The 24,457-nt window shown below is 47.6% G+C and overlaps 3 protein-coding genes across 4 annotated transcripts; 2 read left to right on the forward strand and 1 right to left on the reverse strand.

The window, feature by feature from the left end:
• Nucleotides 1–297: 297 nt before the first annotated feature.
• LOC100830384 (patatin-like protein 1) lies at nucleotides 298–2,899 on the reverse strand. 2 transcript variants are annotated; one of them, XM_003561526.3, is made up of 4 exons: nucleotides 1,632–2,899; nucleotides 1,353–1,533; nucleotides 1,098–1,259; nucleotides 298–1,002 (listed from the first exon to the last, which is right to left on the reverse strand). In XM_003561526.3, the coding sequence occupies exons 1-4, from the start codon at nucleotides 1,988–1,990 to the stop codon at nucleotides 433–435; spliced, it is 1,272 nt and encodes a 423-aa protein (XP_003561574.1). In that variant the 5' UTR covers nucleotides 1,991–2,899; the 3' UTR covers nucleotides 298–432. The 2 variants fall into 2 exon arrangements, with proteins under 2 accessions (XP_003561574.1, XP_024316217.1); XM_024460449.1 differs by having other exon boundaries at nucleotides 1,098–1,533; nucleotides 1,632–2,828.
• Nucleotides 2,900–3,091: 192 nt separating this feature from the next.
• LOC100830692 (probable glutathione S-transferase) lies at nucleotides 3,092–4,202 on the forward strand. Its single transcript, XM_003561527.3, has 2 exons — nucleotides 3,092–3,560; nucleotides 3,650–4,202. The coding sequence occupies exons 1-2, from the start codon at nucleotides 3,246–3,248 to the stop codon at nucleotides 4,028–4,030; spliced, it is 696 nt and encodes a 231-aa protein (XP_003561575.1). The 5' UTR covers nucleotides 3,092–3,245; the 3' UTR covers nucleotides 4,031–4,202.
• A 14,319-nt stretch (nucleotides 4,203–18,521) lies between these two features.
• Nucleotides 18,522–22,725, forward strand: LOC106865401 (serine carboxypeptidase-like 51). The gene is made up of 12 exons (XM_014896325.2): nucleotides 18,522–18,704; nucleotides 18,804–18,898; nucleotides 18,990–19,097; nucleotides 19,185–19,472; nucleotides 19,566–19,633; nucleotides 19,739–19,844; nucleotides 19,977–20,206; nucleotides 20,295–20,364; nucleotides 20,507–20,557; nucleotides 21,978–22,030; nucleotides 22,129–22,261; nucleotides 22,381–22,725. The coding sequence occupies exons 1-12, from the start codon at nucleotides 18,569–18,571 to the stop codon at nucleotides 22,447–22,449; spliced, it is 1,407 nt and encodes a 468-aa protein (XP_014751811.1). The 5' UTR covers nucleotides 18,522–18,568; the 3' UTR covers nucleotides 22,450–22,725.
• Nucleotides 22,726–24,457: the final 1,732 nt, after the last annotated feature.

Consider the following 24,457-nt stretch of genomic DNA (forward strand, 5'->3'; position numbering starts at 1 on the left):
AAATTATGCGTATAATAACTTTAGAAACCTCCGTAGATCATATAAATTGCCCGAATAACAGAGAGAAGAGCATAGACGGTTACCACTGAACTGAAGTCTAGGCGGCCTCGGGCCCTCGGCCTCGCGTCCTCCTACATTTCCAGCGTCTGGCGTCCCGCTATCTGCTTAGCTTTCCATGGCGTAGTGTGTCGTGACTCCCTGACGCACCCTTTTTGGGTCGGATTCTTCCTGTGAAAGTAGAGTAACGGCCCATAGGCCATAGCAAACTCGTTCTGAGAGGCCGATGGGCTTGGGTGCATGTTTTCCTGGGCCGTCCAAAAGAGATCGCGTTCAAAATATAAAACCATCGCTAACAACGCCGTACTGTCGAACGAGATCTGTACATCGCTGACACGTTCCAACACGTACAAAAAAACCATTACAAGAAGAAGATCAGCATCTTGATTTGCCATTCGCCGGCGCGCCGTCCCGTGGGCCGAACCTGGCCCTCCTCTCGTCAGACAGCTGCCTGGCGAAGCCCGCTAGCGCGTCGGCGTTGGTCCCGGCGCCCTGCATCTCCTCGTAGCGCCCGGTCTCCACGTTGACCTTGGACACCCGCTGCGCCAGCATCCTCTCGCCGATCCTGACGAGCTCCCTCATGTTGTCCGGCGTGGCCGTGTCCACCGTGGCGGCGGCGCCCCGGAGCGAGTTGTCCTGGATGCGGAGGTAGCAGTCGCCGTCGCTGTGCAGCGACTGGAAGAGCACGGCGGCGTGGATGTCCACGAGGTCGGAGCTGGCGGCCATGAAGATGTCGATGATTGGCGCCATGCCCTTGTTCCGGAGCCACCGGATGATGCCCCACCGGGAGCACTGCTTCGCCGTGTACAGCCCCTGGTCGGACGTCGAACCCGTCCCGATGGACAGCACCAGGAACTTGCCGCAGTCCGACGGCTTCACCGGGTACAGCTCCTCCTTGTCCTTGGCCATTATCTTCTTGGTGATCTGAGTCATGGCAACCATCGTCTGAATGCATTTTTTCCGATCTCCGGTCAGTCAGTCGGTCAGTCATATGATGAATCTCGATATCTTTGTAGTAATGGATCGGTTAGTTTAGTTACCGGATTGTTGGCGGCGACACCGCCGTCGATGAGGTTGTACTCGCGCACCTTGCCGTTGTCGTCTTCGGTCTGGAAGTAGTGCGCGGGGAGAAAGGTCGGGGCGGCGGACGTACTGATGCACACGTCGGAGAGCAGCGCGTTCTTCAGGGGCATGCTCTTGGCCTGCATGCATGCACGGAAGTCAAAATTAGATCGGTCTGTTTGATCCAGGATGGATGGATGGATCCTAAATGAATGAATAAACGTAGCACGTACGTCGTAGGTGGAGAAGATGATGGGCTGGAGGAGCCTGACGTCGAAGGTGGGGATGACGACGTCCGTGAGCGTGTCGCACACCCTCGTCTCGCCCAGCATGCTCCTGATCTTGCCATGCAGGAACTTGCCGTTGTACCTCGGCCGCGTCAGCGACGCCAGCACCGACATCAGCGAGCTCCTCCTGACCACAATTCGTCAATCCCCAAATCGATCTATTCCATTGTCGAACATGCAAGTTGGTCATCGATGTCGATAATTAAGAACCCATGCACTACTCACTTTTGGGGGAAGATTTGCGGGCCGTTGTCGAGGTAGAAGCGGTTGATGTCCTCGGCGGCGAAGAGCGGGCGCCCCTCCTCGCCGGGCGCGGTGATCATGGCCGTGATGAGCCCGCCGGTGCTCGTGCCGGCTATGCAATCGAAGTAGTCCGCCAGCCTCGCGTCCGGCCCGTCCAGCTCCTGGAGCCTGTCCTCGAGGAAGGCGAGGATGGTGCCCGGGATGAGGCCCCGGATGCCGCCCCCGTCGATGGTCAGCACCGTCACCCTCTGCCCCGGCGTCGTCGGCTCGCCCACCACGCCGCCCGCCATCGCCCTCGTGCGGCAGGACTCGCACGGCCGCCGGCACGCGTAGCTCGCCATGGATCGCCCCGCTGCGCGCGTCCGATCAGGCGCTGCTGCAAATTAATTAACCAATGTTGAACGCCGGCCGACCCGACGATTCAAGAACACGTGACGTACGTGCGTGCGTGAACTCGTCGTTGATCGACTGCCGCACGCAGAAGAACTTTGCATTCCCCGATCAGCAATTGATTCCGTGCTGGTGCGATCGGGGACGAGCGAGTGGCGGAAATGGCCTATGCAGGACCCCGCGCTGCCCTATTTTTGGGCCTGACACGTATGTACGTCCGATACCGGAAGGGAGGAAAGTTGAATGGATTCTTGCTCAGGAGTCAGGACATGCGGTGCAAGACTGTTCCTCAACTCACAACTGTGAGGCCGTGAGCGCTGCCATCTCATGCATGAAGAAGAAATAAACAGAGCTAGCGATGTCAAGATAAATAATTGAGTATGTTACCTTGATGTGATGGCACCGATGTAAACAAATTTCGAGCCAAGGACCCCTGCTCAGCAAGTATGCAAATGAAATCCTGCTTATATTCCGATTCTAGGCTAGTCTCCAAGTTAAAATTTGAACAAAGTTTTTAAACTAGCAAGTCAATTAAACAGGATAAGCAGAACTCTGTTTCATCCCAATCCGAACCCTTTGATTCCATGTTTGATTGCCTTCTCCATACTCCGGTACGAGCTTTCACATTGTATTCAAACATGTCCGAAAATTTGGTGTGGCTGAGTATGTCATGTGGTCCAAAAGATCTGTACAAGGAAAAAACAGGGGAAAACAGAGCCAAGTCCATGGTCTGTCTTGTTTATCAGCTTTGCCATCAAGAAACTTTGACTTTGCATGACATTGCTAGCTCGGAAACATAACCTACATATTGATGCACATGTCAAACAAAGTCACTATCATTTTACCCAGTTGATTATATTATCTCTTTGATGATCTGCTCATTTTGATATGTAAATAAAATCTCTCTGACTTGAGCTGCATCCATCCTAGCGATTAGCGAGCATCCAATGCATTTTAATGGCTTCATCGCTCCCTAGCTTCTGGATCGAACCAAAGCTCACATCGAGATTGGATCTTTTTAATCTTTCTTGCTTGGACCAGAGCAACTGATTCCACAATTAAGTAGGCAAAACATTAAAAATTAAGAAGCCGATGAGAAGAAGAAGCATCAGCACTACCTAAAATTGATCAGTCAACCCTGAGCACTCGTCCTGATCCCTATAAGTCCCAGCCAGCCTATAGCCGAGCTACCGCAGCAGCAAATCAATGGCGGAGCTGGTGAAGCTGATCGGCGCGTTCGGCAGCCCGTTCGTCCACCGGGCCGAGATGGCCCTGCGGCTCAAGGGGGTTCCCTACGAGCTCATCCAAGAAGACCTCAACAACAAGAGCGAGCTGCTGCTCCGTCACAACCCCATCCACAAGTCCGTCCCCGTGCTCCTCCACGGCGACCGGCCGGCCGTCTGCGAGTCGCTCCTCATCGTCGAGTACGTCGACGAGGCCTTCCCCGGCCCGCCGCTCCTCCCCACGGACCCCCACGACCGCGCCATGGCCCGCTTCTGGGCGCAATTCATCGAACACAAGGTAGGCACTAAACCTAATTAATCAATCTCTCCTCCGATCCTTCCCATGGATCGATCTGGATCTGAGCGGCCGCCGCCATGTGCTCGCAGTGCTCCAGGCCGTTCTGGATGGCGGTGTGGATGGACGACGGCGAGGCGCGGGAAGGGTTCGTTGCGGAGACGAAGGGGAACCTGGCGCTGCTGGAGGCGAGGCTGCAGGGGAAGAAATTCTTCGCGGGAGACGCCGTCGGGTACCTCGACTTCGCCGCCTGCGGGCTCGCGCACCTGCTGGGAGGAGTGATCGAGGAGGTGGCCGGGGTGAGGCTGTACGGCGACGGCGAGTTCCCCGCGCTGCGGCGGTGGGCGGAGGACTACACCTCGGATGAGGCCGTCAGGGCGTGCCTGCCGGAGAGGGCTCTGCTCGTCGCGCACTTCGCCGGGAAGAAGGACAAGATCAGAATGTCGCTCAGGGCGATGATGCAGCACAAGTGAGATGACTTGTAACGTGTGTGGGATGAGTATCCATGTGCCGGGTGTGATACTGTGAATCTGTGATGTGATCACGGCGCGTGCCGAAATAAAATTTGTACGACTCAGTTTGTGCTACTGCGTGCTACTCCTACTTGTTATAAAACCTACGGCGTTGCATTGCAACTTTGATCAAGTGAAGTGCCAACATGCATGCAGAAACAGAAGTGACACGAACACTTGCATGTAAGGGTGCAAACGGGATCCCGCGAAAATCCCGCTTCTAGTTCAATTCTCAAATCTTTTATTCATACTCTGAGCAAAATTTTGAATAAAAGATTTGAAAAATGAACTAGAAGCGGGACTTTCGTGGGATCCCGTTTGCATCCCTACTTGCATGATGTAGGGTGACAAGTGCAGCTGTGCAGGTGAAAAAAAGACGCGAGAAACATCTTGGATTTGATAACAAATCTACGTCAGTTAATTAACTTAATATAGGACGGAGGGAGTACATACTTGTCTGTGCCGTTTATCACCTAAGAGTATTCTTGTCGACGAACTAACACATATTTTGTTTCGATTCCTCGTCCGGACTTGAGATTTCGAGCACGTATCTGCAGTCTGCAGAAAATGAATCTGAACTGTGCTGATTGACCCGGATAATTTTCTTGTTGATGAATACACTTTTGAGATTTCAGATTCTTTTTTTTCATTTTGACAGTGAGATTTCATACCTGAGACTTTGAATACTAATAACAGTAGTACTTTTTTTCTCCAGATATAAGAAGTTCTAGGTTTGTCAGAAATCCAAATTCTTAAAGTTTGACAAATTTATAGAAAAATATACCAACATCTATAAGTAATCTAAATTAAGAGTGGATTCCACTTTTTTACCTCTTGTTTGTAAAGTTGTGCCATCGTGTCAAGATTTACCCCATTTAAATATTTTGTCTAGTTATAACATGATGGTCCAGTTGTTTGGCTGATGTGGCAAGTGACAATGCTAAATCGGAAGCCTAGTTTATTCTGTTGGTATTTTCTCCCTCATCCAGACCTGACCCGCTTGCCCCACTTGACATTCTTACCGCACATCCGTCTTCTCTCGCACAATGGACCGGGTCAATTCCCCACTCCTCTCTCTTGTCTCGCTCACATGATATATAGGATTAGGGATTTGGCGACGATGTCAACATAGACGACGACAACAACGGTGAACACATTGAGTTCATTTCAACGGAAGGAAAGGGGAAATGCTTCTGAATTGGCATACAATCACCTGCCACTCAACCTGGCAGGTGGGCCCATTGAAACAATAGTTCAATGGGATAACTCTTGACACATTGAAACAACTTAGGGCTAAAATGCCGCACAAAATTTTAATGGGGTAAGCATTGTCACATATTTACAAAAAGGGATAAAAAGTGGGATTCACTTCTAAATTAATTTTATTAGATTTGTCATGATATGCATCTTCATAGTAATTTATTTGATATTATGGATATTTTTCTATAAACTTAGTGTAACTTGAAGAAGTTTGAATTACGACAAAATTAAAACATTTTATATTTAGAAGTGGAGGTAGTGGTACACTACGTCTTTATGCAATGATGGTTTATGTGCAAAGAAAAAACAAATTGAGAGCTAACCACCAGCCCACCTTTTTTTTTCTAATCAAGCCACACTGTGTATGTCTTTTTCTAAAAAAAATTTAAAAAAAGTTTACATTGTCTGGATTTTTTTTTTTTGACTGTGGGCAGTCTTCTACTACTAAAATTGAATGCATACCGTAGATTTTTTGAAGATAAGACCACTCATAGTGCAAGTAACTTTATGAGTAGTAACATGCATGACAACTATGCATTTTTATAATAAATGAAGAAAGAGATGGATGTGGTAACTAGATATACTACCATAACTCACACAAATCAAAACAAGACGAGCAACAACATAATAAATGACACAATGCATGACACCACATATAAGTTACTTCCCACCATGAAGATGGTAACTTAGAGTAATAACATATGCATGTTACTCTCCACCATGACCTGCCTAAAGATCAGGTTAGATTAGAAACTTAACTGACAACTGCCATTGTCAACTACATCAAGTTTCTGCTGGTGTCGTATATTTCATTTGTCGCTTTCTTTGACTAGGGCATTGCCTCATGTCAGCTAGTAGGAAAATGTCGGTGCTCGAACTCTGACACCGGGGATGCCGCACATCCCCTTTCATTCATGGAGGCGGGGGAGCTGCGTCGGCGGTGAGTAGCAAACAATCACACAAGAACACACGCAAGATTTACCCAGGTTCAGGCCGCCGGAACGTAATACCATGCGTCCTACTTGTCTGGATTTTCTCTGGTTTAAAGTGGCTACACTATCCCCGGGGCTCTTTCCTGCTCTCGGGGGCTCCTTCCTATAGAACAATACCCACCCTCTACCTGGCTATCCAAGCTACAAATCCTAACTTCACTGGGTCTAACCTCTCTATCTTGCCCTTAATTCTCCTTTTGTATTGCAAGGGGATACCACAAACTGGGCCTGCATGGGTAACACACTACCCATGCACATGTTGAACAGGTCAGTGGATGGTGCAGCTGTTGGAGCCCTTCCTCCACGCGCCTCCCCTCCTCCTACGCCAATGGCACTGGACGCTCCAGTCAGCCTTGACCGGTCCGGCACGATCTTGTCTTTGTCGATGATAAGGGGAGATTCCCTGCCCGCACGCGTTTGGCGTGGTAATTATTCTTGCCTTCAAAGCTGCAGCACGTGCCCAGGCACAGCACGGCACGCGTTTCCTGCACCCTGCACACACAACGCTGGGCCTCCCGAGGCCGATCTTCCGGGGAGGGGAACCCCCGGGCCCGGTGGTGGCAACGCACTTGCGACCGAATCGCCGATGACGTTGCCGCTGCTGGACCTCTGCCCCTCTCTCTTTTCTTCACCTCGTACGTCCTCGTATGAGCAGGGAGGAGGCCTTTTATAGCTGAGGCCTGGCACCGTAGTTTGGTCCCCTCCTGACCTCGGGGGCACGCGTCGTGACCGTATAGCTAGTGCTTATCCTCAGCACCGGGACTCAAGCTGTCGACCACGCACCCATGACAAGTGGCATCCCCAGTGCCGCGGGTGCGACAGTAGCCCCCGGACGTGGGTCAGCATCCGCCTCTAGCACCGTTTGCTTCGCCTGCGGGTTGCTGGCATGCGCCCTGTACGTGGCACATGGGCCCTCCACTATGGTCCCACCCCACATTCACCAAGTTCGGCTCCACTTCCCCTGATCCTCGGGCTCCTGTAGCAGTGGGATTAAATCGTGGTTATCCCACGCGCTGCTTCGTTAGCAGGTTGCGGAATTAAAGCTGGCGTTAGTGGGGTCATACGATCAAAGCGCCCTCCTCTTTTATTTGGCTCGGCCACACCTCTCAGTCCTTCCTTCTCCCTAGGCTTCCGTATCCCACTCTCTGAACTTCTTCTCGAGCAAGCTTCCAATGGCACGCAAGCCCGAGACCGGATCGTCTTCCCAATCAGCAGGGAGCCGTTGGCACCCTTCTGCAGAGAGCAGCGATGAGCGGAGCTACGCCCTGTCTGACCACAGAGCAGACCGCCCGACTCTCCCTCCTCGGTGCCTCCAATGGCCACGAACACGGGAGGGTGATCCTCCGCCCGGGGACGGCGACTCCGAGGAGCGCTAGAGAGGCTCGGTTGTTCCACGTGTGGGTCCTTACCGGGATGGTGCCGCTGATGTCGCGGTTCCTCGTGGCCCTAACGTAGTGGTATGGCATCTGCCTCGCCGATGTCGCCCCCAACTCCATTGTTCTCCTCGCCATCTTCCAGCACTTGTGCGAGGGATTCATTGGCGTGCTGCCATCAATGGCCCTCTTTCACCACTTCTTCCGGGCTTGTCGCCGGGGCTCCAGCTCCGTCGCCTTTATTGCCCGCGACAGGATATGGAGGAAGCCTTCATCCCAGTGCCAAGGTGGCAATGGGGCGAACATCGGTTTGCGTGGTGCTTCGCCGAGTTCCCCGCTTGGCATGAGTGCTTATGAGTTGTGACAGAGTGCCCCACCCGCCTGGCAAGCTGGAAGTGGGTGGACAGGCAGGCTGGGCGGCTCGGGGCAATCCCTTCTCGCATCTCCGCCTTGGCCAAGGTCGGATTGACGGGCAGGCACCTCATCATCGACTTCCTGCAGTGGCGGATTGCTCCACTCCATGAGCGGTCCCATCCCGCGTGGCAGGACACCGGGCACGGGACCGTACCCGTCTCTTCCCATTCGGGATGATCGTGCCATCGGCGGTTTCCCATCACGTGGCTGAGCTCACCGGCGTCGCAGACGCCGACTTGGGTCTTCCAAACAGCGTCGCCATCTTGCATGCTGGCGAGGCCAACCTCGAGGAGATCATCAACGGATCAACGGGATACTGATGTGCGATGAATGGGGTGTCGTGGGCGAAGCTTTCTTCAGCGAAGAGGACGACGCCTTCACCACTGCGGAAGCCGACAACGGAAGCGACTCTTATGGCGGGTCGGATGCCGCCAGTGCCGTTGTGGGTGGCGCGGCTGACCCCATCCAAATAGCCTCCGACACCGAGGAGTCCTCGCCGCCCAGACGCGAGTGCGAGGGTGCTTCCGATAGCGATCCGGGGGTTGCACCTCCAGGAGCACCCCGGGGGGGCCAGCAGACGAGCCCCCAAGGGACCCCCACCGGCACTAAGGAAGCGCGCCCGCCACCTTCACTGGAGGCCTCGCAACCTAGACGCTGGCGCAGGGGTGCTACTGATAGCAATCCCGGGGTTCACACCTTCAGAAGCACCCTGGGGGGCCCAAAGCCGAGCCCCCGAGGGACTCCCACGTGCACTCCCGCCTCTACGAGCTTCAAGAGCTCGTCAAAGACCCCCGCCACTGCATCCAGCTACGGCAATGTAAAGAACGTACGTGCTTAGCTTATACTACAGTGTTCGGTAGGACATATTCATGAAAGTAAACTGAAATTAGATTAATTAAATAGTGAAATAGCAAACTTGGTTGTGCAAGCAAGACTACGTGAGTTCACTCCAAACTACCGCTGGCGGAGCTTAGTGGAGCCCCCCTATCCCATATTTTCTTTTAATAGAAGGTAGAGTGGAGGTCGGGGGGCCCTCCCCCTCCCCCCCCCCCCTAGAGTGGAGGTCGGGGGGGGCCCTCCCCCCCCCCCCCCCCCACCATCATTTTTTTGTAGTATATATTTAACTATTATGTCTGAAGTGTATTCCCTTACTTTCTTGACAAAATGCAGCAGCATTTATATTTTAAATTTACACAATATTTTTGTAAATGGGCAAAAGCTACTCATTGACAGTTCAGTGTTAGACCATCACCTGCACAGTTTACATTTGTGGATTCAGGAACAACATATGCATTCCTTGCAGATGTGGGTTTTGATCCATTTGTCAATGTTGTAAGATCACATAATATAATACATAATGGATAAGCCTTTTCCTTAATTATAACAAGCAATATATATGGTCTACCTTATTTATTTATTTATAATACAAAAATCTTACGGTTCGTATTCGCATATAAGGGTTGCAGTCCCTCCATCTGCAAGCCTGTTCTTGGGGGAAAACAATGAAGTTTGTTTTGTTACGTATATTAGATATATTTTTCCTTCTCTACGAAAAAAAGTTAACAACTCTTAACTGCCGTACGTCAAATTACTTACACAACTTCTTTTTCATGCATTACAATGTTGACATGTCATTTCCTTCCGTGGAATTATATTTTGCGGGCGGTGCCGTAATGATTGATGCTGCAAGCCACACAATTATGTGATTTATGTTAGTATAAGACCCTTTTGGTTTGAATTACTCATTTATTCCATATTTGGCTAACCATTTCTGTACCTGTATATACAGGTTGACCAATCAACGTATTGCATAGCCTGGATTAGGAACACATGGGCAAACAGGTAACTGTACTCAGAGGTCAATTGACCATCTCTTAGTAAGAGTAAATGATTTTAGCAGATGAGTTGTCAGATTAGGTGTCCAGGATACATAAAATTACTTTTTTGAGAAACATATGTTAACAACTTCAATGTATTATGTCGCAGATATTATGTTAACGGACGAGCTTATTGTTCACGGCATGGAAAATATGTGCATATGCAGGCTGAATTATGATTGTAAGCTTGTCTCTTTCTTCTAGTAATTTGACAATCGGTTGTTCCAGCAATCAATAGCATACACATATCTTTTAAGTTCCCGAGCTGTTAATATTACAATCATGTATGGGAATACATATGTCAACTCTAGGCAGACATTGCACATAATCAACACTTGAAGTTGCTACCATGCCTATATTTTGCATCATGTTGCACATATATCTATCACATCTGGCACCCTTCCTCAACTTCTCATGTAGATCAACTGAACTGAGCAATGCTAACCGGCATAGTCAGAGCTATGTGTACATAGGGGATGTACAGAGGGGGAGGGGGGCGGAGCCCCCGACGTATTGAGGTTTTGTGAAGGATTTGTCCCAGTTGCGTGTGGCGGGAGCAGAGGGCCGATGGGGAGCCATCCGTTCTTCCACTTAGCGGTAGTTCAGATGTCACAATTGGCATCGGCAATGGGTGCTTCTCCTGGGAGGCCTCTCCGGAAATGCTAACGCTCAAGGAACTCAACTTCCAAGTTCGGCAAGGCATGCATATGGCGGTCTGTGCGATGTCGCACATACTCTCAATACTTGAAGTTGTTGCCATGTCCATCTTTTGCATCATGTTGCACAACTAGCTAGCACATCTGGCACCCTCTTCATTTTCTCATGTAGATCAACCAAACTGAGTAATGCTAGCCGGCATAGGCAGTGCTATGTTTACGTAGGGGAGGGGGGCGGCGCCCCCCACCCATTGAGATTTTGTGAAGGATTTGGTCCCTTTTGCCTGCCCCCTCCATGCTAGCACAAAACATGCCCCACTACTGAACTGTCATGGTTTAATCAAAGTCGATACTGCTTTAAGTGTATTGTATCTAATAAGATATGGATAAATATTATTTACTCCTGATTCTTTTTTCCCCAAAAGCACGCGTTATGGAAGTCACGAACCCCTGACTTATCATTGTACATATCGGCTTTCTTCTCGATGGTATAAAGGTGCATTGTTCTCCATATTGTGTTGAATCTGCTACCGGTGGAGCTATCACGTGATAACATTAGTGTCTCAACTACTTTGTTGAAAAATGTCATGCTTTTTTTATTAATACTCATTTGGAAACATTTGGTTTTGTTTCTTTCGAGAAGCATCTAGATTTGTTGGAACGGATAAATTGAAACAGAAACCAACAACAAAGAGCTCCGACAATACTAAAAGCTACATCATAGTTCTTCGTGGTCAAAATAGCTCATGTCGACCATCTTTCAAGTGAATCGGCATTAACAAGGGATCTTTCGCAATATATGGACTTGGGCCACATGGACAATATCTACGAAGCATTTTTGGACCTGGATGCAGAAGGAGAAATTTAATTTATGATCATATGCACATAACAATGATAACTTTTAAATTAATTACTCCAATGGAGAAATTGATCATCTCTTACTAAAGATACAGCTCTTGCACGTGAACATAGCCAAACATTTATTACTCCAATTACATGCAAAAATGATTTCTGAATTAATTAATTCAAACATTTTTTATACAACTACTGAGAGATCATGTATTGTGAAGGTTATCTCTTGTGAACCATCAACACCTCTCTTTTTTTCAAAATCATCTGTAATTTTATTCAAACACGACATCAATTACATGTACGATGTTTTGGAACATAAATCCAAGAAACTACAAAGTAACTCCTATAACTGAGAATTACAATGAAAACTTTCAAAGAAATATTCTCCGTGGTATATATCAACCTTTGTGACACAAAGTACCGCCGAGCCTTTAGTAAAGAGTATGCAATCAGATTCCAACAATGACACCGCTACTAATAAACAACTGTAAGATCTGGACTACTTTTGAATTGAGTCGCCATCCAAAATGATGGGAAGTCATGAGCTTCCATGTACTTAGTCTAGGGATGATCCCCTGAAGATACATGTCGTCAATTCAAAAGATCTTCATAAAAAACCCAAAGAATGACACCAAAGGCACAAAATATCATACCAATAAATCACCATGCCACCCTACTAAAAACGGGTCCGATGAACAGTTCTGCGAGGACAAGAACCCAAAACTCGCAAGACCGGTCACACCAAAACTGCGAACAATTTTTTTCTGACTTTGTGGCATCGTATGGTAATAGAATGCCACATATGAGGAATAACCGGAGTACCTCTATTCTTAATGACGTCACACCCTCAACCATAGCGATGTCGACGAGAAGCACATAGATCATATTACTAAAACCTTCTTAATACGTATAGGAGGCTCCGAGGTTTCCCCCACCTCACAGCGCAAAGATAGCGGCCGGAGGCGAGGGGAACTGACGAATCCCTGCGGCAGCTTGCCGTTCTCCCAAAACCCTAGCTTCTCCCGGTAGATCAATTCTCTGGCAGTGTATTCCCCTAATATTTGAAGTGACGAGTATAATCCATCGTCACCTGAGATAGCGCAGCGCTAACAGATATGCATCATGATCGAGTCGTGGCTCCGTGTTGTCAGGGCATCTCCAACAGGGTGCTAGTACCGGTACTAATCTTCTCTCTCATACCTTTCGTGCTGATGTGGTGGGTAAAGTTGTAGTACTAGTCTCTTGCAGTAGTAATCACTTTGGCACAAGAACCAATACTTAATAAAGAAAAATAGACTGAGAAGTGAGTATGACTAGTGGACCCAAACCGAAAGGTGCTTTGGAAGAAGATATCACATGATGAGGACATCCCTAGTTCTTGTCATCCTTGTCTAATGATGATCTTGCTATTCAAGATAAATCCAATGATCTATGCATTGGACCAATTATACAAGCACGTGCCAAGTTATTAGAACAACAGGTGAACCCACTCCTAGCTGCACCTAACGTTTATATTGATGAGAATTTTATACTGCCTAAGTCTTTGTATCTTTGTGTAATCAGGTTTGAGACTGAGGCAACCGTGGAAGGTGGAGGAGAGGAGGCCGCGTGTGAGGATCATCATGTGCTGTTATCCAACATCAAGATATGCGCAAGCAAGGAGAGGGAGGTAGGCGCACCACAAATGAAGATGGAGGATACAAATCGCTAGAAGAACAACTTGTGTGCAAGGCGCAGCCAACGACAAGAATGATCTGCCCACCACACAAGTTGAGTACGAGTATGAGGTGCACCAGGACAGCCTACGACGAGTTCGACATGTCTAAGGGGTGTCCGAACCTGCGAGTCCTTGTTTAAGCCAAGTCCTATTCGGATTGGTTGTATGAGTTTGAGTCAAACCTAGTTTGAGTCTGAGTCTGAGTCTGAGTCGGTTTGCGTGTTTTGGCTGCCCCTCGCCTATATATACAAGGGGTACGCCTAGGGTTAGGGTTAGACCACGTTTTAGCTATTTTCAAGACTATGTTGAATTGCGACAAGCATTCATCTGCAATCCTATACACTATATTCGTTTCGATAGGGTGTTTTTATTTACTAAAATTTCGAACGTGATATGTCGTTCCACTGGGAATTAATTGGAAGATTGCGAAACCGCTTGTGGTTGGCGGACTACTGTGCAAGTGTGTGGTGTTGCAAATTTTCATTGGGTTGCAAGTTCGTTGTGCGGCGACGGGTGAACAGCCGGAAGACTTGTAGAATCATACAAGTTATCTACGTTACTTTCTGAGAAGATCGGGCCACCTCTTATCATCACATTCCTGTACAAGAAAAATAATACTCCCTCCGTTAAATGATTCTTGTCAAAATATTACATGTATATAGATGCTTTTTAAGATGGATATATACATTTTTAGGCAAATTTAAGATAAGAATAGGCAAATTTAAGATAAGAATTATGAAACGGAGTGAGTAATTAAAAAGGAGATGGACGAGGAAGAGATGAATGTTAGTTCTATCAGCTTGTTGAAGATGGATGCGCTCGGCTCCAAGTTGACCAGTACATGGGCTTGGGCCCCAGGAAGAAGCAACACGGAAGTTTCTCGCACAGAGACAGAAGCATTTGACTCGAGCTCGGGCAGATAAACGAGAGATTCTTCCAGAAGAAGTTTCAGCACCAACTCGTTAAAAATCAGCCTCGCCCTCGGGTCAAAACCCCTTAAACGAGCGCTATAAAATACCACCAAAGTCACCAGCCATTACATACAGAGCACAGCTTCACAAAGAAGAATCTTACCTGCACCCGGAGAAGTAGCAGCAGCTATATAGCGAAGATGAGCTCGCCGGCAGCGGCGGTGAAGGTGATAGGCGCATTCGACAGCCCGTTCAGCCACCGCGCCGAGGCCGCTCTGCGCCTCAAGGGAGTCCCCTACGAGCTCATCCTGGAAGACCTCCGCAGCAAGAGCGAGCTGCTGCTGACCCACAACCCCGTCCACAAGAAGGTTACCGTGCTCCTCCACGGCAGCCGCGCCTCCGCCTGGACGTTCGAGCCCATGGCGAGCCGAGCCAGCTCGGCCCGAGCTCGTCTTTTTTTCGAGCGAGCCGAGCCCACGAAAACGGCCCGCGAAATCTTCGGGCCGAGCCGAGCTCAGCTCGGTCCAGCTCGGCGAGCTCCCGAGTTTGGCCCACTCCCGATGCCTCCGGCCCAGCCCATTAGTGCACGTACGCTAGGTTTTCTTCTCACCCGATCGAGTCGTTCGATCCAGTTCCCCACCCAGACCCGGACTCTCTCCACGCCGCCGCCGCCTGTAGCAGGCCGCGAGAGGTAGTCCCCGCCGCTGCGCCGCCCGCATCTTTCCGCCGCCGGCCTCGTCGACGTACTCGATGATGTAACAAGTGTTTGCGCGCCCGCATGGGTAATGTCTATCGTAGCCACGTCGTCGTGCAGTGTGTTCTCACGAGTCACTCTCGGACTGCATGCCCAGAATAATGAAATGAGAAACGTACACAGCGGCGTGTACTGCAGAATTGCAGATGAGCGTCAACAAAAACACACTCCACCGTCGTCTATTTACCGTCAGTGTGAATTATGTGTTAAGTAAATCAAAGATTAAAACAATCGCTAGAATATATATTCACGCATAAATTGTCCTCGTCATATTCCCGTGTTAGACCGCTCTAATTGTGTCCCGCGAGGAAAAAAAATATAGAACACAACGAATGCACTAGTTGTAGAACAACTCTAAACGAAGAAGAAAATATGTAGTCGCTGTCAAAAAAAAATGTAGTCATCGTAAAAGGACTATAGGTTGCCAAAATGTCACGGACTATTTTTCTTTTGTATAGATGTGACGAAACAAAGAAAATGCAGCGATAACCACAAAAGCCCATATGGGCGGCCCAATAGAAAATAAAAAAGTTCAGATGGGCCCCATGTTCTGCTCACGAGAATAAAAACCCACCAGGTCAATATGGTTGACTGAGGGAGCCAGAAATATCAAATCTGTTTACATAAATCGTCGATTAAATTTCGAAATAAATGCAGAGCACCACATGAGCTATGCTCATTTGACTGCAAGGGGGATGGTATATGCGAAAGAAATGAAGAAGAGGCAGCGGTAAGCGAAAAAGAAGACATATGGGTGGCCCAGTAGAAAAACAAAACAAGATAGTCCAGATGGGCCAACTGCCCCATGTTCTGCTCACGAGAATAAAGCCCACCAGGTCCACCACTTCTGTTCTGCTCTTCGCTGGAATAAATCACAGTTGGTTTGCAGGAATCTTTGACAGAGAAATAGCAAATGTGTTTATGTAATTTCATATTATTCATGAATATTTTCTTAGCAAGTAGTATAGTAATGCTAAGAAACACATAGTATTAATGTGTTTTCTTTGGTGAAGAAGATTAGAATTTCATTAAGCATGGGAATCATTACATATATGTTTATTCAATGATAAGAACTGAGACTTCGTTGTGCCGTAGGATTATTTACTGACTTCTATTTGTCAGTATCTTGATAACTAAAGTTTAACACAACATATTGCGCACTTTCAGAATTATATCTCTACCATGTGTTATGAATTATTGTTTTTCCGTCTACTTTTTCCTTCTGTTTTTATGCATATTTCACAGGTTAAATCTTTGCATTTGCTTAAATGCTACTCCCTGCGTCTAATATTAAGTGACTACCTAATAAGCGTCTAGATACATGTAATAGAAAGTCACTTAATATGGGACGGATGGAGTGGTTGCATTATCTGTAAGTTCCTTCAGATGGCTCCTTTCCTAGAAAAATATTGTTTTTTTCTTTTCTTTTTTGATTTGATTTCCTATCTTGCCCCATGGTGTTTTGTTTTTCCTTTCGTCAGGCTACCTTTTTTTCCCTTCCCGATTTAGTTTCCTTTTTGTATAAGCTTCCTTTTTTTTTGACTTTTACTAATTTTAACCATAGATGATAGGCTTCCACTTAAAACAATGGCGAAGTATCCGGTGAAAACCAATTCTACGGTGCAAACTGTGAAATTCAATCGAAAAAAGTTTAAAAAATTCTCAAAAAATCACATGTGTTAGAAAAGTGATGTTTATATATGTGTAAAATTTCAAGTCCAAACTCAATTTCATTTGGTAGCAGTGAAAAAAACAAATTCTGCATGAATAGTGGTCTTTCAGTGTTCTACACTATTCATTGTAAATTTCTTTCTTTTATTCCTTCTGAATGCTTTTGATTTTGAACTTGAAATTTTGCAGGTTTGTCGAACATCACACTCCCAACATATGATATTTTTGTAGAATTTTTTTGAAACTTGTAAACTTGGTTTTTATGGAGTTTGCACGGTTTGCACCAAATGAGGGTTTTCACCGGATACTTCACCTAAAACAACTACAATACATGTATCTTGTTGATCTAAATCTTAACTATACCGTGGTGGTGCCTTTTTTTTTTGTCTCATGCACTTTTTTCTTGCCACCTTTTGCTCATGTGTAACTTCTAGTCCCTCCGTTCCGAAAATTAGGGCGTATTTTGTTTTCTTTGACCGAACCATCAACCAAGAATTAATTTATTAATATATATTCTTTTGTGAAATAAAATTGTTGTAGTAAAATAAAACTCTTATATGGGCCGGGTCGTAAATCCTACGTGGCGACGACCAAGTCAACATTCTGCAAGCACGAGTCAAAGATACCTACGTGGCGCGGTCAATCCTACGTGGTAGAGGAAGACTAGTCAACGAGTCAAGCCTCTCATGCCATGGTCAAGGGGTCAAATGAGCTACAGCGGGGGGCAAGAAAAGTGAGAGGAGAGGGCCCTTGGTCCATGGTGGACCATGGACCAAGCTCTACTTTTCTCACATGGTGCACACAAAAGTTATAGATCAAAGAAGCTACTTTTACCATTTTGCCCCCACTTTTCTCTCTCCCTGAAGGGTAGCCATGGTCATTTGTCATGGACCCCTAGGCTCAAAATACCCCCCATGGAGGCATGTATCACTCACTCTCAACTTGAATAAATTCAAGGGGAGAGGGCTAGAGCCTCTTGCAAAGAGCTCTAGTTTCGAGATCCGGGAAGACGCGTTCGGCCCGGACTCGAAGGAGAAAGGGTTGGGTTAGAGTTCCGAGAGTATCCTAATCTCGATACTTGGAAAGACGCGTTCGGTCCAAGTACGAGGCGGCCCCGACGAACCTCTCGCCAAAAGGTGTCTTGGGAAGATCTGCTCGGCCCAAGCCCTCGGCTAACAAACGCCTCGAAGCTTTTTCTAACATAGGATTAAGTCGCACCCGCAAGGTCGACCGAACCTATTCAAAAAATATCGACGTGTCAACTTGTCCAAATGTACGGCGACTTTCGCTATAAGACCGGCGTACACGCCCTACATTTATACCCGCACTTGTGCCATCGAGCATTGGCACCCCTTACTCTAATTGGTGTCGAGAACAACAACAAAAATTAATATCGTTGAATTCACATTCAAAAGGACTCTCTCTGTTTCATAATTTTTGGTCAAATGCTAGGTCAAATGAAACAAAATACGTCCTAATTTAAAAAACGGATGGAGTATTTCTTTCCCGGTCAATAATTCATGCATAACTGATCTTTGTGACATCGCAAAAAAAAAATTCTCTATCTTATATTTTCATTACAAATGAAATAATTTTGGTGTGAAAATATAACCTTATGTATCCCTAAGACACAATTTAATGCAATTTGAATAGTGAATGTTGCTCGCTACCGAACCTGCAGGAGTTTGCTTTATTTATTTTTTATGCCACATGTGATTGCTTTTTTCGCCAAATTCCACAATGTGCAGATGTAGCTAATTGATATTTCTAGCAATTTTTATAATAAAAAGAACCAGGTTTGAAATTTTCATTTTGAACGTCGGGCGGACATTTATCCGGCTAGTAAAAAAATCCGTTCTGCACGTCGGGGCAGCACATCGGCCGCGACGAGCCGGCCGCTACTGGCCACAGTATGTGCAACTCGCAGTCTCGCACTCATCACAGACGAGCGTCTGGTTTTTCCATCCTTATTACGGGCGTGTCCCCTCGTTATCCTGGCCACTCGCCACTCGCCACTCCGAAATGGACAAGCACAGTAGACCTCTTGCTCTGCTTTCGCTCCTCTGCCTCTCGCTGCTCCGCGCCAGCTGTGCCGCGTCAGTGACCGCCGGCAGCTCCGACGGCTCGGAGCTCTGGGGATTCGTCGAAGTCCGACCAAGTAATTAAGGCCCGCCGTGGCTTGCATTTCACGTACATCTCCCTAGACTCTCAAACTCTTCCGGGTGAGGACTCTGAGACTCTGTTTCTGCTTTCGCAGAGGCCCATCTTTTCTGGTGGTACTACAAGAGCCCCCAGAGGGTGTCGACGCCGTCCAAGCCATGGCCGACCGTCCTCTGGCTGCAGGGCGGCCCGGTACAGCCATAATTCTTTGCTAAGGCTCCCTTAGCACCACCAAGAGCTATTCATCATTCACAGCCGTATGTTCTCTTCTTCTTCTTCTCAGGGAGCGTCCGGGGTGGGTCTCGGCAACTTCCTCGAGATCGGGCCGCTGGACGTCAACCTGAAGCCTCGCAACTCGACGTGGCTCCAGAAAGCCGACCTCATCTTCGTGGTATTCATTCCTGAAAGATTCTCCTCTACTTCTTATTCTCGCCTCGCTCCATACCAACGCGAGAGAGCTCGTGTTAATGGCTTCCAGGACAACCCGGTGGGCGTCGGGTACAGCTACGTGGAGGACGATAGCCTGCTGGTGACGACGGACTGGCAGGCGGCAACGGACGCCACCAAGCTCCTCAAGGCGCTCACCAAGGAGCTCCCCGCGCTGCAGCAAGGGAGCCCCTTCTTCCTCGTCGCCGAGTCCTACGGCGGCAAGTACGCCGCCACGCTCGGCGTCTCCATCGCCAGAGCCGTCCGCACCGGAGACCTCAAGCTGAACCTCGCAGGCGTCGCGCTCGGCGATAGCTGGATCTCGCCCGAGGATTTCACGGTGAGCAAACATTTGTTTGATCTTGCAGCTGAGAGCGGTAACAATCAATTCAATGTCTAAACACGGTTGCTTGTTTTAACTGGATCGGTGCAGCTCTCCTACGCGCCGCTTCTCCTCCAAGTGTCAAGGCTGGACGACAACGCCGGTGACGCCGCCAAGAAGTAAACGCCGCACCGTCCTCTTAAAACTAAGAGCAAATTTTCTCCATTCATGCTTTTTCGGTAAAACAATAAGCTCCGATCCTCTTGAATTTTGGTCCCGATCAGAAAGGCTGCGACGGTGAAGGAGCAAATCGCGGCGGGGCAGCTCGCCGCCGCGCAGGGGTCGTGGGGTGAACTGCTGGATTTCGTCGGCTCCAAGAGCGCCAGCGTCGTAAGCGTTGACTCTTTGTTTGACTCCAACGCCTGATGATCCCTTTATTTACCGCTAATCATTTCGTTTCCATGAGATGACCATGACAATGGAAATCGCGTCGCGTTACATTCCATCCCTTTCTTTTTCTAGGATGTGTACAATTTCTTGCTTGATTCCGGCATGGACCCGGTGGCGGCAGTCGACCTGCCCGCGAGCTCTTCGTCGTCGCCGACGACTCCGACAAACACCCAGGTGATGAAGTACTCGACGTACCTCGGCAGCAGTCAGCCGGAGGCCGAGCAGCCCGACTCCAACACAATCGGCGGCATCATGAACGGGGTCATCAAGGAGAAGCTCAAGATCATCCCCAAGAACCTCGAGTACGTGAGCTATAGCATCATCGCCATCGATCCCCATTTTAATTTGATGGCAACATTTGCGTGACGTCCCGGTCCCCTCAAACTGCAGGTGGCACGAGCAGTCAGATGCTGTCTACAACGCGCTGGTCAACGACTTCATGAAGCCAAGGATCGACGAGGCGAGCGATCCAGCCAGCACTGCTGCTAACTTTAAAAAAAAAAGAAAAAAAACTTCACTTTGTTTAAGATGCGATGAAATCGATGGCGTTTGAATTGATTGATTAAACTAACTCGCTGCTCTCTGCTTTGTGCTCGATCCAGGTCGACGAGCTGCTGTCCTACGGAGTGGATGTCACTGTGTACAATGGCCAGGTGACCAACAGCTGCTTTACATCTTTCGTTTTACTGTCTCTAGAAAATTCGATTCTGCTCGTAGAAACCTAGACGATTTTCTTGTTGGGATTTGTTAGGGAGTGCCACGTTAAGGTAAAAATCCAAAAGGGTAATATGCTAAGAGCATCTCCAACACGTTCCCTAAACAAAACTTCTATCCCGTTTTTAGATGCCAGAGAAAAAAGACGCTCTCTTCTGCAGGATCATTTTTAGAGCCTCTGTCTTAGAGACGTCCACAGAAACACCTCCTAACCCCCCATTCCTAGCGGCTAGCAAGGGAGACTCCTGTTCCCTCACCTGCTTGGCCACGTCAGCTCTCTACTCTCTCCTCTCCCTTTGTCTCGATAGCGCCACCGTCCCGCACCTCGCCGTCGGCCACCACCGGCCATCGCGCCTCCGCCGTCCGGCGTCGCCTCCCCACATCCAGCCGCCGCCCCCGCACCACGCAGCCGCGCCTCCTCGCTCCAGCACGCCGCCGCTGTGTCGTGCCGCCCCGCCACGGCCCCGCGCATCCCCATGACCCGTCGCTCCGCGCCACTGTGCCGCCACGCGCCGCCGCTCTGCCGGCGCCGCCCTGCGCTCCGCTGCCCTGCGCCCCCCTTGCCTAGTAGGAGCAGGAGGCAGCCATGGTTGGGAAAGGAGAGGAATTTCGATGAAGAAGGAAGAAAAAGAACGGAAAAAAGAATATGTCTTTCAATGACAAGTAGGTCCCACACGTCATAAAGAAATAAAGGACTAGGGAATAGAGACTGTTTAGGGACCTTATTTTAGAGGATGCTCTAAGATTGCTAGTGCGGGGCAGAACGAATAAAAACGTGGATTTTGTCTCCAGCTGCAAGTATGTATGGTGTGCTCCCAAGTAAACTGAGCTACATTTTCTCAAAGAATATACTTGATGGAGCTATCAGATTAGCAAACCAAAGCACCCTGAGTAAGCAACCGCGATTAGATGAGAATAAATTCTTGCCAGTGATGCCGATGCGACAGGTTCTTGTTCAGAAAAGACGGCGTCCTTTCTGGAATTTTGGTTACACCTTCGTTTCTCTGTTCAAAGACAATCTCTCCCGGGCCGGGGTCCATACCAAGAAATTCCAAGAGAGAGTAGCGTTTCTTGCAAGAGACAACTCTTCCTTTTGCATCAAATTCCGGAAGTGAGCAGCGTACGGTAAGTTCAGATTTAGTGCCACCTACTAACCTCACATGGCTGATGCAGGGGTCACATAGTCCTCAGTTTGGAGAGAAACAAACCATGCCAGATCGAACATGTACATATATCTTGCTTAAACAATTGGATGATCCTCTCATATAATATTCGTATATAGATGGCAAATGGAATGCACATAGTACATTTTTTCGAAAAGTTTCAAGTACTGACTTCAGTGAAATTTTCATTCTGAAGCTCGACGTGATCTGCTCGACCATAGGCGCAGAAGCATGGGTGCAAAAGCTCAAGTAATTAAGGCTTTTTCCTCTGTACCTTTCCTTCCATTTGTTACAGTACAAGATTTCGAAATTTCTTGTGACTTCAAAATATATGTCTACGTTTTCAGATGGAACGGACTGAAGAACTTCCTGAGTCTGCCGCGGCAGCCTCTGCAGTGCGGAGCTTCCAAGGCCACCAAGGCCTTCGTCAGGTCCTACAAGAACCTGCACTTCTATTGGATCCTTGGAGCTGGCCACTTCGTAAGTCCTAACAACAGTAGACTGTACACGCCACTCACTGCTGCTGCCTGCTGCAGATCAAACAAGTTCCAGATCCAACAGTGAGTGTGAGTTAATTAAACTGTCTGTTTTGTTCGCAGGTGCCTGCCGACCAGCCGTGCATTGCGCTGAGCATGATCAGTAGCATAACTCAATCTCCAGCCAGTTAGATATGACTTTCGCCACTGTGATGTGCATCGGGAAGGATAAACAGAAAGGAGCTAGGAGGTGCTACTTTCTGATAGGGAAAATGAAGTTATTGATAAAGAGTATAGAAAGGATTTCATACTTTTAAAGAGCATTGCGATTGATGACATATAGAGAGCATTGGTGTGTATCTGATTCTCCGAATAAAGATGGCACGTTAATTGTGGCAATTTCAGTGTGAAATTTCATGACTAAATTTGTGCGAGACGTGTTACAATGGTTCCAGGAAGAATATTGCATGTATGGGCTTCGGTAACTGGACTTCCAGTAGGACTGAACCGTTTTCAAAATGCCGTTCGATCGGTTCAAAATGTATTTGAAATCAGGTTTTCTCTAACTTTTTTTCCGAGGAAGAGGTAACCCTTCGAAATATTACATGTATCTAGACGTTTATTAGACATAGATACATCCATATTTAGGCAAATTTGACACCATTAATATGGATGGGAGGGTGTATTAAAAAATATTCAACATATAAGTCTCAAAAGTTACAACCGAAAAGGTAAACTCGCTAACAATAACACATCAAAAGCCCTCAAGACGCAGGTCGACGGCGCGTTACCCAAACCGGCTAGAAAATTCATGTACTACCGTCTCCAATCGGTTGCACCTAGAATGCATACGTTCATGCGCCTCCGTCCGAAGCAGAAGGGACCAAGTACGGAGCCTGTGGGACGACTGAAGAGCAACCTGCAAAAATTGGAAACTTTTATATTGTGAAAAAACATATCATTCCTCCAATTTAAAATAGACCAACAAATCGCACAAGCCTCACAAAGATGAGCGATTTACCAAACCCACCAAGACAACGACCAAACATATTGGGAATATAGGTGTCTTTGTGTGGGGGGATGTGGGGGGAGGTAAACTAGATGTTACAAAGACACTTTTCCAAACCCCTCGTGCCATCGGACATTGAAAAACAAATGTTGAGTGGTCTCATCATGATCACAAAAAACAAACTTTTTGCAATGACCCCAATTCCGTTTAGCTTTCCCTAAAAAAAATCCGTTTAGCTAAGATATCCTTTGTCAGTACCACCCTGCAACACAGTTATAAACCACAAAAAAAGAGAGGAAGTGAGAACCTTACTGTCAAACATGTTGAACACTAATGTTGACTCATCATTCTTCGAAGCCCCATTCAACACTGCAGAAATAAAAGAAAGTTGTTGTTGTTAAGAGTTCAACATCATTTTCCGATTGTGATTTAGCTTGTTTTGTTTGAGGAATAATTCATATTGCTTTAATCCTTGACATGTCTCTCATTTCATTGGGTGATCACACTTTAAGACAACCACAGGATGACCAGGATGGAGGGCCTGTCCGATTTAGTTGTATCGTAATGAAGCAAACTTTGACATAAATTTATGATTGAGTGAAATACACCATTAGTTCATGAACTTGATGGAAATGCACACTTTAGTCCACGAACTCGAGAATCACACACATAACACCCTAAACTCAGATTATTGTAACAGTTTAGAAAAAGAAAAAAAACGGTTCGGAGGGGCTAAAACAGGCCACGTAGCCGCCACGTGGGATTTTGCACAATCAAAAAAAATATCTCGAGGGTAAAATTCTTCATTTTTGAAGAACAAAAAAACTAATGGTGCTTCGGTACTTCTTTTGATGCATTTTCAGGTTGCGAGAAATCTGCATCTGCATACAGAGTGCCTGCATTTCTGGTCAAATATATATCTCGTCATGTGTTGCTCGATATTTTGCACAAGCAGTCACATGTACCATGACAAACTTCAAGAGTGTCCGTTTCTTCCAGGGCTGGTATCTTGCGGCTTGTCTGTCTCCGCACACAAGATCATAATCACAAGTGCCTAGCTGTTTATTGTCTATGATGGTAGTACTAACCACCAACCAATATGAAGTAGTATGGAGAAAACCATAGCAAGACCTGCTAAACCACAAGTGTTGCTGTTAATATCGCAATCCTTCCTATGAAAGAGAATGAAAG

Source organism: Brachypodium distachyon, chromosome 1 (assembly GCF_000005505.3).
Source record: "Brachypodium distachyon strain Bd21 chromosome 1, Brachypodium_distachyon_v3.0, whole genome shotgun sequence".
NCBI classification, from domain to species: Eukaryota; Viridiplantae; Streptophyta; class Magnoliopsida; order Poales; family Poaceae; genus Brachypodium; species Brachypodium distachyon.